This window comes from Mchenga conophoros, linkage group LG4 (genome assembly GCF_057382185.1).
Source record: "Mchenga conophoros isolate Kocher_MC1m ecotype Shallow Benthic linkage group LG4, M_conophoros_male_GT1.1, whole genome shotgun sequence".
NCBI lineage: Eukaryota > Metazoa > Chordata > Actinopteri > Cichliformes > Cichlidae > Mchenga > Mchenga conophoros.
The window spans coordinates 6,080,472-6,097,808 of NC_140529.1; the positions used below are offsets into that span (position 1 = coordinate 6,080,472).

The 17,337-nt window shown below is 41.1% G+C and overlaps 1 protein-coding gene across 1 annotated transcript; it reads left to right on the forward strand.

Moving 5' to 3' along the window:
• Positions 1–11,192: 11,192 nt before the first annotated feature.
• On the forward strand, positions 11,193–12,928 carry LOC146575397 (ferritin, middle subunit). The gene is made up of 4 exons (XM_085270098.1): positions 11,193–11,513; positions 11,968–12,114; positions 12,286–12,411; positions 12,516–12,928. The coding sequence occupies exons 1-4, from the start codon at positions 11,412–11,414 to the stop codon at positions 12,669–12,671; spliced, it is 531 nt and encodes a 176-aa protein (XP_085126224.1). The 5' UTR covers positions 11,193–11,411; the 3' UTR covers positions 12,672–12,928.
• Positions 12,929–17,337: the final 4,409 nt, after the last annotated feature.

A 17,337-nucleotide genomic window follows, 5' to 3' on the forward strand; every position in this document is an offset into this window, starting at 1 on the left:
AAGGCCCCAAGAAGCGTGTGCATCAAAGGAATTACAGCCATGTCCATTTTCACAATTCCTGTTATATATGTGCAGGGAGGCTACTTTGTCAGTCGATGCATTTTAAAAGGATTTGCTATAAACTCACTGCCCCAGTGTAAGATCATGCAAAGAGCTTATGGTCTCCCGTTTTTAGAGGTTAACATATAATTTGACAGTTTACAAAGTATATTTCATGGCCAGGTGAGGCCTGTCTCCTTGTTAGTTGTTGATACATGATGTAGACATCTGAAGTTGATTCAAGGTGTTGAATTTGTATTTCAGGGCTGTAATCAGGGCTTAGAAATGAATGAGTTCCATGCTTTCTCTTAACACTGTGGATTTAAGGTGTGGCATCTGTTCTCCAGCAGAAAAGACTCCTGAAGAGACTCTGTCCTACAGTTGCAATACAGTCAAAGAAACAGAAATGTTGGGAGCTGTAAAAGGCTTGTACAACTTCCATCTTTTGCAGGAACAACTGTGTATAAAGAAATATGGAAAAAGGCTGTTGTGTCTATGAAACAATTAAATAAAGCAAAATAAAATGTAGAATGATTTCTTTACTTCAAATTACAATAGCACAGATTTACTCAGAGCAATTCTTTAAAAAACTATTACCCTTCAAAATGGTGATGTCTTCTACTCATGTTTCGTTCTCCCTGAGCATATTGTGACCTGACAAAGCTAAACTGATCACTTAACAATATGGATCTGTCTTTGATTAAAAGTAACATCTGTCCCCTATTTTCATACCACCATTAGAAATATGTATTTGTTTGAATTATAACCTTTTTCAAGCTGCTTGATTTTATAAAGCTTCTTAAAGTGCAACATAAATGGTCTGCATTTGTATAGCGCTTTACTCAGTCCCTAAGGACCTCAAAGCACTTTACACTACATTCAGTCATCCACACATTCACACACACATTCACACACTGGTGATGGCAGCTACATTGTAGCCACAGCTGCCCTGGGGCGCACTGACAGAGGCGAGGCTGCCGGACACTGGCGCCATCGGGCCCTCTGACCACCACCAGTAGGCAAACATGGGTATCTTGCCCAAGGATATTTGGAGATCGAACCACCGACCTTCTGATTAGTGGCTGACCTGCTCTGCCACCTGAGCTACAGCCACCGCCAACATAAAGAAGCAGTGTGTCCCATTCAGTTCCTAGTTGGCCACTTGACTTTCTTTTTGTTTTGGGTCTTGACCAATAGGCCGTCAGGCTTTTTGGAAGACTTACTAAAACGTTTCTTTGAACTTACTTTTTACATTCATTTTCAGTCATGTGTCTGTACCTGATCATTTACAGAGAAACCCCAACAACAACAACAATATAGGTATGAACTGGGACCTGCCGACAGAGAGAGAGAGAGAGTCTTTCCTCTTGAATATTTGTTCAGTATTGTATCAACCTCCTTAAATGTGTAATTATTATTGGCGATTAAAATTCCAATTCAAGAAATAAAATGAAAGAAAATCCTTTAAATGCATTTAATGTATGTATTTCCAGACATACAGAGGATCTTTGCGTTGCAGCATTTACCTATATGAAAACGTTGTTTTTGGAAAGCAGTTTATGCTGTTACCAATCTGAATTAAAACAACTGATTTATATTATTTGTTCAGCTGTTTAGCAGTTGGCCTTCTCTTTCATTTGATAACAGGAAATTAAAGTAACTACTGATCATGAGCTGACCGTAAAGTTCGAGATAGGAACCACTGCAGTCTAGAACACTAACAGTCTGTTTTACACTGTAGCTCATGATCAGTTTCAGTGGATTTGTTTGAGATTTTTCTTGTTATTTCTTATGAGATGTCAAAGTAAAAGCATCAAAAGGACACAGATCAGTGAGCATGGATGGGTGCCTGACGCTTTATCTGCAATTCCTCTGTTTGAACTGTAGGTGGAGCTGCTACATAAAACATTGACCCCAGACTAAACCATGCAAAGGCTCCAGTGTTCCTCTTCTATCTGGACTACAACACAGGAATCAGCTCTTAGAACTACAAAGTGAAAACATAAATGTGGTTCAGAATAAAACAGGTTTGTGTGTTTGTGTTACTCAGGACGTCAACATGACACGTTCAAGGACCCAGTAAACATCAGAGCAGACAGCTGTTCATAAACATGTCATAAAAACGTGCTTAAACTACTCAAAGCTGCCCCTGTGACCACTGCTGCAGAGCAGAATGAACAGTACTGATGGGGACTATGAAGGTTTGTAGTTTAATTCCTGCTCTTGCAGGATCAGTGAGTTTAAAGATAAACCTCACGAACACAACTTTAAATCCCCACGACATCACCAACAGTTCTGCAGGAGGACAGAAGCCCCTGATTTAATCTACCATAATGCTCTGTGATATGTTGTCATGGCAACATGAAGTCCAAAAAATACAAATACAAAAATGCAAAAGAAGAGGAGGACAACAAGACAGGCAGCTGGAGGAGCTTTTGAAGCAGGACAACTTTTCTGGATTTATCTTAACTGGAAATTCTGCTAAACAAGTCAAGCTGGAAACAAGGAGGCAGCTGGTTGGATTATATCTGAGGACAGGACGCATGAAGAGAAGCATGAGGAGAGAGGAAACAGCAGAGAGATGCTGTGGAGACGATCGTGGATCAAGTCGAAGAAGCAAGCACCAAAACTGTGAGTAGACATCACACACCAAGAGCTAAAATGACTGTGCTGATTAAGGAAACATTACATTTGGTTAGTTTGGGGCCTGGAGCTTCAGGTTTGTGGGTTCAGTTGGTCTCAAAATTGAAGAAAGACAAAAACATGTTTCTTTCAAAGGTTGTTGGAGGATTCTTACTGTAAGAACTGAAAGTTAATCCGTGGGTTTAACTGATAATTAAATAATTGTAATTGTTGTTATACAAATGTGCAAACATCAATCATAATTAGTGATCAATGTGAGTTTTAATCATTGACATTTCTTTTAATTTCTTTATATTTCTGACAAATTTGCAAAATATGAAAAAGAATTTTAGTATTTTTTCAAAATAAGACGTTTCTAATGGACTTCAAACTTCTGAGCTGTAGTGTAGATTGCAATGATAGTTCTCTATTATAGAAGATGATATAGAAGTATGAGGACAGGGAGACACTGTTAAAACGTTATGAGCTGTCTTGCTGCAGAGAAAGTGGAGTCTGTCATCCTTGAAATGCTCCCTAGATAGGCAGCTGGCAGGATTGAACGATGCTCTGCCTCTGTGGTCAAGTACAGACATCCATGAGCCACTGATGAGCGTGACAGGTCAGGAAGCATGCATGAAGTGGACGTGTTAGGGAGAGTTTGCCATCAGAGTTAAAACACTTCAACTCAGTTTTTGATGATAGACACAACTAAAAATCCTGATCAGTTACAGACACACGTACACATGTAAAAGTTTGGAGTCAGCTTGTTTGGATCCCTGCACTCTTCTGTGACAGTGTGTGAGTGTGCCTTCAGACAGCCTGCAGTACCTCTGCCCCGTCTCCTGGAGCCCACAGTGTTTATCCTGGATTCATAACTATCTGCAAATAATCCTGTGAAACTTTACCACATAACAGTGCACTTATGTAGATATTTCACTAAATCTCATTCGTGATTTGCGATAAATGTTACCATTAATCTTATATTTCTTTATACTTCTGATTAATTTAGTAAAACATAAAAAATAATTTTACTGTTGTCAGAAAATTATAATGTTTACTAAGTTAAAGCAACTTCTTCATTATGTGTATATAGTACTACGATAGTACTAAAAATACAGTGGGGCAAAAAAGTATTTAGTCAGCCACCGATTGTGCAAGTTCCCCCACTTAAAATGATGACAGAGGTCAGTAATTTGCACCAGAGGTACACTTCAACTGTGAGAGACAGAATGTGAAAAAAAAATCCATGAATCCACATGGTAGGATTTATAAAGAATTTATTCGTAAATTAGGGTGGAAAATAAGTATTTGGTCACCTCAAACAAGGAAAATCTCTGGCTCTCACAGACCTGTAACGTCTTCTGTAAGAAGCTTTTCTGTCCCCCACTCGTTACCTGTATGAATGGCACCTGTTTGAACTCATCATCTGTATAAAAGACACCTGTCCACAGCCTCAAACAGTCAGACTCCAAACTCCGCCATGGCCAAGACCAAAGAGCTTTCGAAGGACACCAGGAAAAGTATTGTAGACCTGCACCAGACTGGGAAGAGTGAATCTACAATAGGCAAGCAGCTTGGTGTGAAAAAATCAACTGTGGGAGCAATCATCAGAAAATGGAAGACATACAAGACCACTGATAATCTCCCTCGATCTGGGGCTCCACGCAAGATCTCATCCCGTGGGGTCAAAATGATCATGAGAACGGTGAGCAAAGATCCCAGAACCACACGGGGGGACCTGGTGAATGACCTGCAGAGAGCTGGGACCAAAGTAACAAAGGTCACCATCAGTAACACACTACAACGGCAGGGAATCAAATCCCGCAGTGCCAGACGTGTTCCGCTGCTGAAGCCAGTGCATGTCCAGGCCCGTCTGAAGTTTGCCAGAGAGCACATGGATGATACAGCAGAGGATTGGGAGAATGTCATGTGGTCAGATGAAACCAAAGTAGAACTTTTTGGTATAAACTCAACTCGTCGTGTTTGGAGGAAGAAGAATACTGAGTTGCATCCCAAGAACACCATACCTACTGTGAAGCATGGGGGTGGAAACATCATGCTATGGGGCTGTTTTTCTGCCAAGGGGACAGGATGACTGATCCGTGTTAAGGACAGAATGAATGGGGCCATGTATCGTGAGATTTTGAGCCAAAACCTCCTTCCATCAGTGAGAACTTTGAAGATGAAACGAGGCTGGGTCTTCCAACATGACAATGATCCAAAACACACCGCCCGGGCAACAAAGGAGTGGCTCCGTAAGAAGCATTTGAAAGTCCTGGAGTGGCCTAGCCAGTCTCCAGACCTCAACCCCATAGAAAATCTGTGGCGGGAGTTGAAAGTCCGTGTTGCTCGGCGACAGCCCCAAAACATCACTGCTCTCGAGAAGATCTGCATGGAGGAATGGGCCAAAATACCAGCTACTGTGTGTGCAAACCTGGTAAAGACCAAGGCTAAGAAGCCTGACAAGGCTAAGAAGCCTGAAAACCTTTATATTTTTTTTCCTTCCTTTGGAGTCTTTCCCAAGAAGAGAAATATTGTTCTAGCAGAAAGTGGTCCATTTGATTTTGATTTTGAGTGTGGTTTGTCTTGCTGCCTGATAAAATATGCATCGAGACGGATTTGTCTCCAGTGTTCTGGTGACCGGCTGAACCCAAAGACCACAATCAATTCTTGTTGGCCTTAAGATAATTCTTGACCAACATTGTTACACTTGTCTTTTAATAACACTTTTAGAGTCAGAGGAATTAAACCGTCAAGCCTGCTTTAGATGCGGTATTCTTCCAAACCTCCAACAATGCACAGCAATGGAGTGAAGTCAGTGCATGCAAACTCGGTCAGATGCAACACAGCCATTGTAAGGCCGAACATGGATGCACGGCTATTCTAATTTTTTCAGTATCAAATCTCAAAAGTTCTGGTGCTGGCTCAAGCAGACTGTTATGAAGGCATAAAGAGGATAGACATAATCAGCATGTGTTATTGCTAAATTTTGGACAATTCTTTCGAGATATGCGAAAATGAGCGAACCTGTCCAAGCACTAGAAATGAGATAGGCATGTGACTGTGTTGAAAACATTTTTGAGACAGCAGTTTTCACTCACATTAATTTAGGATGTTTATTCCGAAAAAAAAAAGAAACGAAAAAAACAAACAAAAAACTGGTAAAGACCTATAGTAAACGTTTGACCTCTGTTATTGCCAACAAAGGTTATGTTACAAAGTATTGAGTTGTATTTTTGTTATTGACCAAATACTTATTTTCCACCCTAATTTACGAATAAATTCTTTACAAATCCTACCATGTGGATTCATGGATTTTTTTTTCACATTCTGTCTCTCACAGTTGAAGTGTACCTCTGGTGCAAATTACTGACCTCTGTCATCATTTTAGGTGGGGGAACTTGCACAATCGGTGGCTGACCTGACCTGCACTCAATCTACAGCAGGCGGTGCTGGACCAAGGCCAGGAAGATGGTGAAGGACCTCAGCCATCCCAACAACAGACTGTTCTCTCTGCTGAGGTCAGGAAAGCGATTCCGCTCCCTGAAGACCAACACAGAGAGACTGAGGAGGAGCTTCTTCCCGCAGGCGATACGGTCTCTCAATCACACCACCACACAGTACTGACCCACACATATGGTTCTTACACACACACTGGACATTCTGAACATTTGTTTACACTTCATTACTTAAATCACGCTGCTGTTATTGTGTATATATTTATTTATTTCTTCATACATTCTTATACAGTTCTATATTGTGTATTTTGTTGTACAGTTATTTTATTTTCAACTTTAATTTATATATTTTATCTTATTCTCCCAGTTAAATTTACCCTTCATTCTAATTTGTGTTGTACAGTTATTTCATTTTTAACCTTAATTTATATTTTATTCCTTCCTAGTTAAATTTACCCTTTTTAATTTTTCATATTTATTTCCTATCTTATTCATAGCCTTTTCCTTTTTTGTTCTCTTTAGGTCACGAGCAGTTGTCCAAGCATTTCACTACATATCGTACTGTGTATGACTGTGTACGTGACAAATAAAATTAGAATTTTTGAATTTGACTAAATACTTTTTTGCCCCACTGTAACTAGTTTGCTTGCATGCAAATTGAATGCAACTAAGTAACATTATGTTTGATTGCCCTTCGACCTAAGAGATGTTTGTGGCTGTGTGGCAGGCAGAGGTAGGACCTAAACGCAGGACTCAGAACCAAAAGGACAGAAACAGGTAGCTTTACTGTTGTGATTACATAAACTCAAGTGTAAAAACATACAAAAAATCAGAAATTAGGAACTATACACTAGAATTAAACAACTAGGAATTAACGACTGAAACATGGCCCACATGGAAATACAGCAAACGGGATGATGCAGCAACAGTCAGAGGGAGACTGACATACACAGGATGAGGAGAGGATGGACCACTGCTGACACTAATTGCACACTGACAGGAGAGAGGAGGCAAAGCAGAACACAATGCACACAAGACACAGACAGGCAAAATAAAACAGGAAACAGATGGAACGGACACAGGATGACGGTGGAAACAAACACTGAGACGAGACTGACTCGATAAAGGGAACGCATGGAGGGGACAGACATAAGACTAGAAAGACAAACGCAAAGACACTGAAGATGAAAACGAGGGCGACAGAGAGAATGAGAGACAGAAAGGGGGAGACGCAAAACAAACTAAACTTAAAATAAATACAATATACTCAGCAAACTCCTAAGCACAAGAAAATACACCAGGAAATGTAAATCACTCTAAGAATACAGCAACAAGATGAGATTCAAGAGTCCACAAAGACAAAATGCAATGACAAACACAACAATGCTAAATCATTACAAACATTGTATGTGGGTATGATTAAAAATAATTAAAAACCAGTTGTTGTAATGCAATTAAATGATTCCAGCTTTTATTTTTAAAATCAAAAAGTGTATCAGCCAACACACTGGACATTTTTCTGCTGAACAACAAACACGAATATTGCCACAATTGTAGCTGGCGTTATTTAATAAAATTTAAATTCTATATTTATTTGTTACACAATTTAAAATTTTAATATACATATTATAATGTCATATATATCATCTTACAATAAAAACAGATTCAATAATTCTGAAACAAAGTTTAAGCTTCCCATAACTTTGTACTGCAAGTTATAGTATTGATATAATTGATATAAAATGTATGTATTGTTCAGCCATAAGTGCAGTCTCTGGCTCAAACAACACATTTGTTTTGCATTCAAATGCACGAAATTGGTATGTTGTATTTATATTTTAAGGATGGCTTGTTTCCAGTCCAGGCACTGCTGCCTGATTGACTGTCATGGATTTAGTTGATCCAAATGCCTGAAGAAAGTCTTTAACATCTCCCTTTAAGTACAGTGGCAGTGGATGTGGGCTTGAGATGCATTGACCTAGAACCTGCTGGTGACCATCTTCACTGAACACGCCGTCTGTGACGGAGGGTGAAGTAAAATGCTTCCCAGATGGTATTGCACGGTAGCTCAAAGTCATACAGCCCTTTTCTGTGATCATAATTCCATCAGTTTTGTCAGGACTGCAAACATCACCAGCCGCAGCTCCAAACCATGACACAGCCTCCCTCTTACAGTTTGTTGTAGACATTCATTGTTATACATTTCTCCTCGCATCCTCCTTGTATACTGACAGTGAACCAACATTTTTCAAATTTGAATTCATATGTTTTTATGGAGCTGCCAGCAGGAGGGGAAAGGTGAAGACCACAGAGAAGGTTTATGGATGAAGTGAAGGTGGACATGCCGAGCGATGGTGTCGCAGAAGCGAATTCAAGGGATAGGCTATAGTTCTTTGAGAATCACTTTGTTGGTGGAAAAGTAATATTTTATGCTTTTATCTTTGTCATTTTTCACTGACTCAGCATGCAAAATGGGAACAAATTACATCTGTTTTGCTTAGTGTTTTTGACAGGCTGACAGTTCCTAAACACACTTACAATTAAAATAGGTTCTTTGTTAAGTTGCTTATTTATTAATTTAGTGCTTCAGTATATTATGGATCAGTGATAAGTGGCTTAACAAACAAATCTTCACCTAAATACAGTCAGGTGCAAGGACTTGATTAAAATGACTGGGAAAAAGTAAAAATAAAAAGTTTAAAAGATCTTTACAAACCTGAGAATTATTGCTCAAGACTACTTTAAATCAGTGGTTCCTAAACTTTTTCCCGCCACATACCCCGTGAAACATGTCAGCTACCAATGACTCACGATTAGTGTCTATAAATACAATGCAATACCGCATGCATAAAACTAAATACTGCAAAGTCGATTATTTCTCACCACAAAATGAATTTATTAAAATATTTTAGTAATGACCCAATTTTAATCACAAACTTTACTACTTAATACTAGCAGTGTATCAAAAGATTTATTAGAATTCACCATTTTGTCGAGAGCTTAAAGGCCAGATGTGAACTTTCATTAAGCAGAACTTTATTTAATGTGATGGGCAGACGCACACAGCTTTTCAATATTTGGCTCAATTTGGGAAAGGATGAGTCTTAAATCGTTTTCCACACAAAGTCTTGCTGTGTGTTTTGTTTTCATTTTTTAAAAGCAGAAAACCCCCTTTCTCACAAGTATGTGGTTGGCGGAAGGCATCAGAGTCTTGATAGCGTGCTTAGCCAGTGCATGCTGTTTAGTGCGCAGTCCTATGCAGAAATCCACCAGGGAGATCCAACTGTGGCGATCTCAATTAGGCTCTCCTGGTCAGACGGTCATAACGAAGTAGGCTCGGCTGAAACATGTTTCAGACAGAGAGGAATTCCCTTTGCAGCAAGAACCTCTCGGTGGATGCTGCAGTGTACCCAAGAGGCATCTGGCGTGACTGCTTGTACACGCCAAACCACACCTCCGTGTGTCCCAGTCATGGCCCATGCGCCATCAGTGCTAACACCTCTGTCACACACGAGTCCATGTGTGTTCACGAATGTGTCCAGCTTTTGAAAAATATCAGCGGCAGTTGTCTTTTCTTCCAGCGGTTTACAGAACAGCATGTCCTCCTTGATAGTTCCTTCATAAATGTTGCCCACATACATTAGGAGATGCGCCAGGTCAGCCACATCCGTGGACTCATTCAGCTGTATTGCATAAAATTCTCTGTGAAATATGCGCTGATGGAATGGACTGTATCGTCTTTTTTGCCTTTTCCATTGTCCCTACCATATCTAAAGCAGCAGGGAGAACGAGGTCCTCCAAGTTGGTTTTAGCCACTCTGTAACTGACCATGTAAGATGCTTGTAGTCTGTTTTTCTTCATAGGATTTGGCATTCGAATGCAAGTTTTACTTGTTGAAAGTGATTTTAGCTGTCGCTCAATATATTCTCTTGGTTTATTTTTCAAATGGGGATGATTTGTCTCTAAATGTCTGCACAATAGTGAAGGTTTCATTGAGTTGTTAGACAATACTTTTGCACAATTAACACATTGTGGCCGGTAATATCCACCAATATTTATACACGTGAATCCCCGCAAAATATAATTGTCATCATATTTGCGCTTCTTTGATGAGGGTGTGTTACAGTCCGAGGTGATATGCTTTCTCCCACTTTGACGCTCTGCATCAGACCCTTAATCACTTTCTCCACGACTGTCTCCAGCTATGCTAGCCACTTGGCTAGTAACCACAGATGCATCTGTGCTAGAACCCCAATCTGACCATTGTTGTTGAACAATCACCTGTGCGGTCACTGGCAAATGCATCTTCAGATATGAGCTGATTGGTTTTAGTGGCCGGTGTTTTGGTGGTAGGGTGTTTTTTTCCTTCTTCTTGTTAACCATTTGTCCATTTCTGCGCTGCACTGAATGCTTGGAGGCAACTTTGACTGTCAGGCCTCAGTCAATCGGGCAAGTCACGCCCATTTATTTTGTCAGTGCAATGTTTTTGCTGAACACCAGAGGGTGGTATATAGTCATTTAATAACCACAGCAAACTGTATTAAAGCAAATTTAGGCTTTTTAAATTCGTGATCGCCACTCCAACCTCAACCCTCGTGTACACCCTACAGCCACTTGCGTGCCCCCGAGGGTACGCGTACCCTAGTTTCGGAACCACTGCTTTAAACAATACAGGACATTCTGGCTTCTTGACAACAAAATAAATGTGGTTTGGCTCAAGACTTTTGCACAGTACTGTACGTATTGAACAAATGACTAGATATCGTTCCATTTGCCTGTGCATCAGGAAGTCTACATCTACAAGTATCTGGAGATTAATCGTTATATAATTTACATATTTTGCTTGTTTCCTGATGAAATGTGAAAATGCTTTGTCATTGCACGTGACTATCTGCCAGCAGGTCACATTAAACATTAAAGTGGATGATGAGATTTCTACGAATCAGGAGGAGAAAAAAATGCAACTTCATCCTGTGAGTCACAGCTGGTACAGACGCCCCGGCTCAGTGATTGGTGGAAACATACGTCACATCTTGCACGAGCACTTCCGGTGGAGTATAAATACAGGGACCCGCGAGTGTGCCGTTTCACACCAGGGGAGGAATCTTTGAGGAGTTTTTGCTTCAACAGTGTTTGAACGGAACTTCTTGACTTCGTCCCGCTTTGTATTTCAGCTACTCTGCACTTCGGAAGAAAAACCCTTTTCTACTTGAACACTACACATAAAGTCGACGTGAAGCTTTATTTTTGCACCGTTTTTGTTAATAAAAAGCACAAGAAACGCCAGCCGAAATGGAGTCCCAAGTGCGCCAGAACTACCACCGCGACTGCGAGGCCGCCATCAACCGGATGGTGAACATGGAGCTGTTTGCGTCTTACACCTACACTTCTATGGTGAGAACACGTCATGTGATGCTGATGTCTGTAATAACCTTAGTCTCAAGCTATATTAGCTTAATGCTAGACAAAGAGAACGGAGTAGAGTCGTTAAATGTAAAGTCCGGTATGTTGTTGCTAATTTCAGTAATGCATGATTTCAGTAACGGCTTCTTTGCTGCCTATCATGTGCCAATAAGCAGGTTGTCAGATACGGAGTGTATTTTCACCACAAGTACTGTCACTAAGTAACCAAAAAATGCTGCGTCATGCTTACGGTGGCTTTTCCATACACATGCTCGCTTCGCAGGAAACGAGTGTAGACTCTGTCCTGCAGAATTTAGTGCACATTGTCTTTTTAAATCAAATTTGAAACATTTTATATCAAAGTTAAACTTGTATAACTTGTGTTGTACAGGGGCGAAATGATTGGTGGTGTGTACCAATTAATAACCTGTGTCTGATTTGTCAGGCCTTCTACTTTGACCGTGATGATGTGGCCCTGCCAGGCTTCTCCCACTTCTTCAAGGAGAACAGCCATGAGGAGAGGGAGCACGCTGACAAGCTGCTGTCCTTCCAGAACAAGAGAGGAGGTCGCGTCTTACTCCAGGACATCAAGGTGTGTACAAACTGAACCAGTCCTGCTGTGACATACCTGACTGTGTCTCTAACACAGAAACTGGGATTAATGAGCAGTGTTATGACATTTGTTCTCTTGTTGTTAGTGTGTAATGTGTACACAGAGCTTAAAACAAGTGTTCAGTCTCTAACAGAATTGTTTGTTGTGCAGAAACCAGAGCGTGATGAGTGGGGCAGCGGGCTGGAGGCCATGCAGTGTGCTCTGCAGCTGGAGAAGAATGTCAACCAGGCTCTGCTGGACCTGCACAAGCTGGCTTCTCAGCATAATGACCCTCATGTAAGTGGGAGTTGGAGGGAAGAGTTTGGGGTTAAAGACTGAACTAGTTCATGCTGTGTATGTTTGACAAATCATCAAATGTTAACTGTAGTTTGTTTTCCCAGCTGTGTGACTTCCTGGAGAGCCACTACCTGGATGAGCAGGTGAAGTCCATCAAGAAGCTGGGTGACCACATCACTAACCTCACCCGCATGGATGCCCACAACAACAAGATGGCAGAGTACCTGTTTGACAAGCACACTCTGGGTGACAAGAGCTAAATGCTGAGACGTAGAAGTGAGCCTGGAGTCAGCATGTTAACAACACAGGCTTTGAAGTAAACTCACTTCTGCTCCAGCTGATTTCTTTCCTGATTTCCTGGCTTTAAAGCTGGCATCAGTTCTTGTATGTTGTGGTGTTGTTGTGTGAAATGTCACATGGAGCGATGGATGTTATCAGGGTATGGCTCTGCTTCTAAGCTGTCTGACATTTGGAAATGTTTCTGATCTGTTCATCTGAATAAACCTTTTGAGCTGGATCTTTGGTCTCTCTGCATCTGTGACTCACTCACGAATCACTTCAGTGACTTGGGGTACAAATAAGTGTTTAAATCAGAATGTGAGTGTTACTTGGAGTTTTGCACAGTGAAGTCATGTTAACTGACACTTGCTGACAACATTTTGGTACACTTCCACCTCAGTGCAGACCTGCAGTTGCATGGCTGAAAGCAATGAGACTTTGTTACTTGTGATTGTGCTTTTACTTAACAGTTGCTGGGTGGATGAATTCTGACAGATAGGGCTGCAAAAGCAATGAGTGTTTGAGAATCCTTTTTCTGGTCAGATGAAACAAAGCTGGGACTGAAAAGCCAAACTTAGACTTTTGAGCTACAGTAAACTTGCTCTCATGTAATTTTCTTTAAAGCGGTCTGGCTAAAAGATACAGTAACCACTGACCTTAAGTTCATACTTAAGAATGGAGATAATTTTAACTACCCAGTAAAAGTAACCATGTTCTATTAAAATGTTTCCAGGAGAAACAAAAGCCACCTGTGTAAAGTTTATTCATACGATAGTATACTTTGGTTAAAATATACCGTGAAAAACATATTTCAAAGGTTCCTTAAGTAATAGGCCTGTCAGGGGTCAGCAACCTTTAACACCCAAAGAGCCATTTGGAGCCGGTTTCCACACAAAAGAAAACACTGAGCCGCAAATACTTTCTGACATGTAAAATGAAGATAACACTGTATTGTTTTTCACCTTTATGCTTTGTGTGAACAACTAAGGTGTTGCTTATGAAATCCATGAAGTGCTACAGAGAATTTTATTTATGAAATGAACACATTTTGAACTCTTAAAGAAATATAACAAAAGGAAAGATGCTGAACTAAAATGATCCAGCAAACAAAAACTGTTATATCACCTTTGTGCTTTTGGAGCTTTGACCTGACTTTTAAAAACTAATTGGAAAAAAAGCACTATGCTGATAAAAAATTAAAAATAGATATTTGCAAAATTCTGCCTAAATATGTATTTTACCTGGTTAATCTGTGTGGCGGGGCGTGGTCTGCAGCGCCGCTGCTGGGGAGGCGACGCACCTGAGCGGCACCCGCAATCACGCCTCGCCGCCTGAAAGTCTGTGCTCTCTCTGCTGTTGTGTTGGTGTGTGTCGGGCTGTGAGCTGCAAAGCTACAGCCGGCTGTATGCGTACAGCAACCGTGTGTGAATAGTGGTTAATATAGAGATGCTGAAAAGCATGTTCATGCAAACATCGTCGGGTCTGCCGTGATATGTTTACAATGGGACTTCTGCTCCTGAACCTCTGCGCACAGCGTCTGCAGATCAGGGCTGTACGAAGTCAGTTTACGCAGGACTGTAAGCTGTCGTCTGTGAGGCGTGAGCGCTGTTTGTTTGTAACATAGTTCACGGTGGAGAACAGCTGCTGACATAATGTGGATCCAAAGATCCATAATTGGCCTACCTGGGTTTGAAAGTCTCGATAAATGCAGGCGTTTCGGCGGGTACACCGGCTTCTGCGAGTGTGACGCTTACTTTGAGCGATGAAAAATAATAAAATAATATTATTTTATATTTCAATATCACAATAATCTTCTAGAACTACAAGTTAAAAAAAAGAACTAAAGACAAATAAAATACACTTTAGCTAAATACTGAAGTATAAGGACAAAAGAGCCGCAGGTTGCCGACCCCTGTTCTATACAGAAGTTGAACTGGAACTTTGGCCACTAGGGGGGAGTGTTTTACCATTAACAGTTCTAATTGTTTGACTGTCAGATGTGAGCTGTAGATATTATTTTATATTTCTTTTTAGCCCTACCCACCTTTTTTCAAGGTTTCTGTTACAGGTTTCTGTTGTGGAGAAGAATGTTTTCATATTTATTAGAACTGTCAAGAGAGGTCATCTTGTGCCCCATTATGCAACACCAGCAATGATGGCAAAGAGTCGCACAGCGCCTGATGCAGCGCCGTAGTTCTTGTGGTGAAGAAGGGTCTAAACGGTTCTATGTTGACTACTGCAAGATGAATGAAGTGTCACAGTTTGATGCTTACCCCATGTACCGGGTCGATGAGCTGCTGGACCGGTTAGGCACCGATGTTAGATTTAACCAAGGGCTACTGGCACTTGCTAATTATACCCCTCAGTCTGTTTTGTTGCCACATTAATTTCACCCTCCGTTGAATTCAATTGAATTCCTCTTTCCTCTAAAAGGAACATGACTTCTGGAACAATGTCCTTTGGACAGATGAGAACAAAGTGGAGATGTCTGGCCATAATGCACTGCTATATTTGGAGAAAACTAACACAGCATATCAAGACAAACATCTCATACCAACTTTCAAGCACGGGTGATGATTTGGGCTTAGTTTGTTGGTGACACCACGGCCCATTGTTAATCAGTGTAGCTTCAGTCATTTTGCAGATGTACTGTTTATAAGGTTGGGGAAACCTGCAGGAAGCTTAGGTTGAAGAAGTCACTTGGATGAATGACAGAATATTTGTTCCACTGAAAACGCAATGTTCACTTGAACAGAATCAACTTTTTAGGATTTCCTTACCTGGATCATTGAGCATGCATTAAGACATTTTAACCAACTTTGGGAAGGACTGCCTCAACCTAGTATGTGAGCAAACTTAACATAAGAGCGCTGACTACAGAAACCACAACAAAAATCTTCCAGAAGGCACAGAGCCAGCTGCTCAATGAACAGGTGAGACAAACAAATTTTACCATCGATGTGTTAAATTCGAAAGCGGCTCCGATTGAGACTTACAGTGAGTCTAGATGAGAATACCCTTCAAATGGTGTTTGAATTCATTGAAAAGGCTCATCCAGCACAGCATGAACAGTCTAAGACCAGGCAACAAAGCAAGTTTGACTTACTTGTTGACATCAGCAAAACACAGAGCGTATTCTCAGCCACTAGATGAGAGAAAGATGCCACACTGAGGATGTGGATACATGAGCATGTTTCTGGCAGACAAGTCACTCAAGCAGTGAACAACATTCTCGCAAAATGACTGAACACTGAGAAAAATCTCACGAGTGGAAATGATCACAGCCACAAAATCAGCAATTAAAAAAAAACACAGTGCAGATGTGAAAGCAGATGTGGAAGTTTTGGCCTATCGCAGCAATGCAAAGCCCCCGGCCCTCACATTGCTTAGTAAAGACAACAACATTGTCGTCCTTCTGTCAGACAAGGGTTGGTGCGCAGTTTTGCTAAACCAGAAAGACTATCATGGGAAAATTATGAGCCCCTGAAACGAGACCCAGGAAGTAGTTACAGGAAGATTGTCTGAAACAGGACGATGCTATTAACCGGACCTCATGCCACAGGCTATAACCAGGGGAAACTACACCAATTCTGTATGGTTTACTGAAGATACTGAGAACAGGTACAAGGGGTGTACCTGTAAGATCATATTGTTTATTTGATCAACTTGGTCATCTATAACACCTCAAAGTTTCTGGCTTTGATCCTCAACCTGTTGGTAGTCAGCTCTAAACACCACATTTCTGGATTTTTCTGAGAAGGCGAGAGACGTCATTATGAAGGCAGATGGTTTCGTATGATGTAACATCTCTCCTCACTTGTGTTCCCGTCATTGAAGCAGTTGAGGTAGTAAGAGATAACAGGATGACTCCAACTCAGCAACAGAACCACTCTCAGCGTAATGTGTAACATATAACGATTTATCATATTACATCCTTTAGAAAGCTACAATGAACATGGTTTACTTTGCTATGGCTATCTGAAGATGCAAGTGTATATACTGCCCCACTCTCTTTAGGTGCTTTCTGGACTCTATATACTAGGCATGGGTACCGGTGTCCGGTGCCATGATGGCACTGGTTCTGACATAAACGGTAGTAACCAGACCGAAAAGCAGCGCACATTTCGGTGCTTTATTTCCCTGAGCTGTGATACACTTCTAGCCAATCATTTTACGTTTCCCAGGATAGTAGGCGGGTCCAGGTACGTGCGTTCTTTTAGAGCAGAGCTACAGATTAAAAATGTCCAAGGCGAAGCGGTTAAAGGTCTGGTTGTACTTCACAGCAAAATATGCAAACTCAGCAGCAACAAGTGCTTTAAGCTGATACTGTGATACTGTCAAAGGAGGTAACACCTCGAAACTGATGAAACACCTGGCGACGCATAGCGTTTTTTTTAAAAGCCGAGAAATGCGCCGTATTTGATAGCTTGCTGCGAGACCTCACACCGAGCACATCTACTGCGGGTGTGGTGCCTGTTATGCAACATCCCCCAAGAACCCGAAGAGGAGAGTCCTGGCCCCTAGCCCTGCCAGTGTAGCAGAAATGATGAGGATGATGATGCAGCAGCAGCCGTTCTTCTCTGTGTGAGTCGCTTAATGTTGTTCGTGTGTAATTTACGTTGAGTAGGCTAACCACGTTATTACATT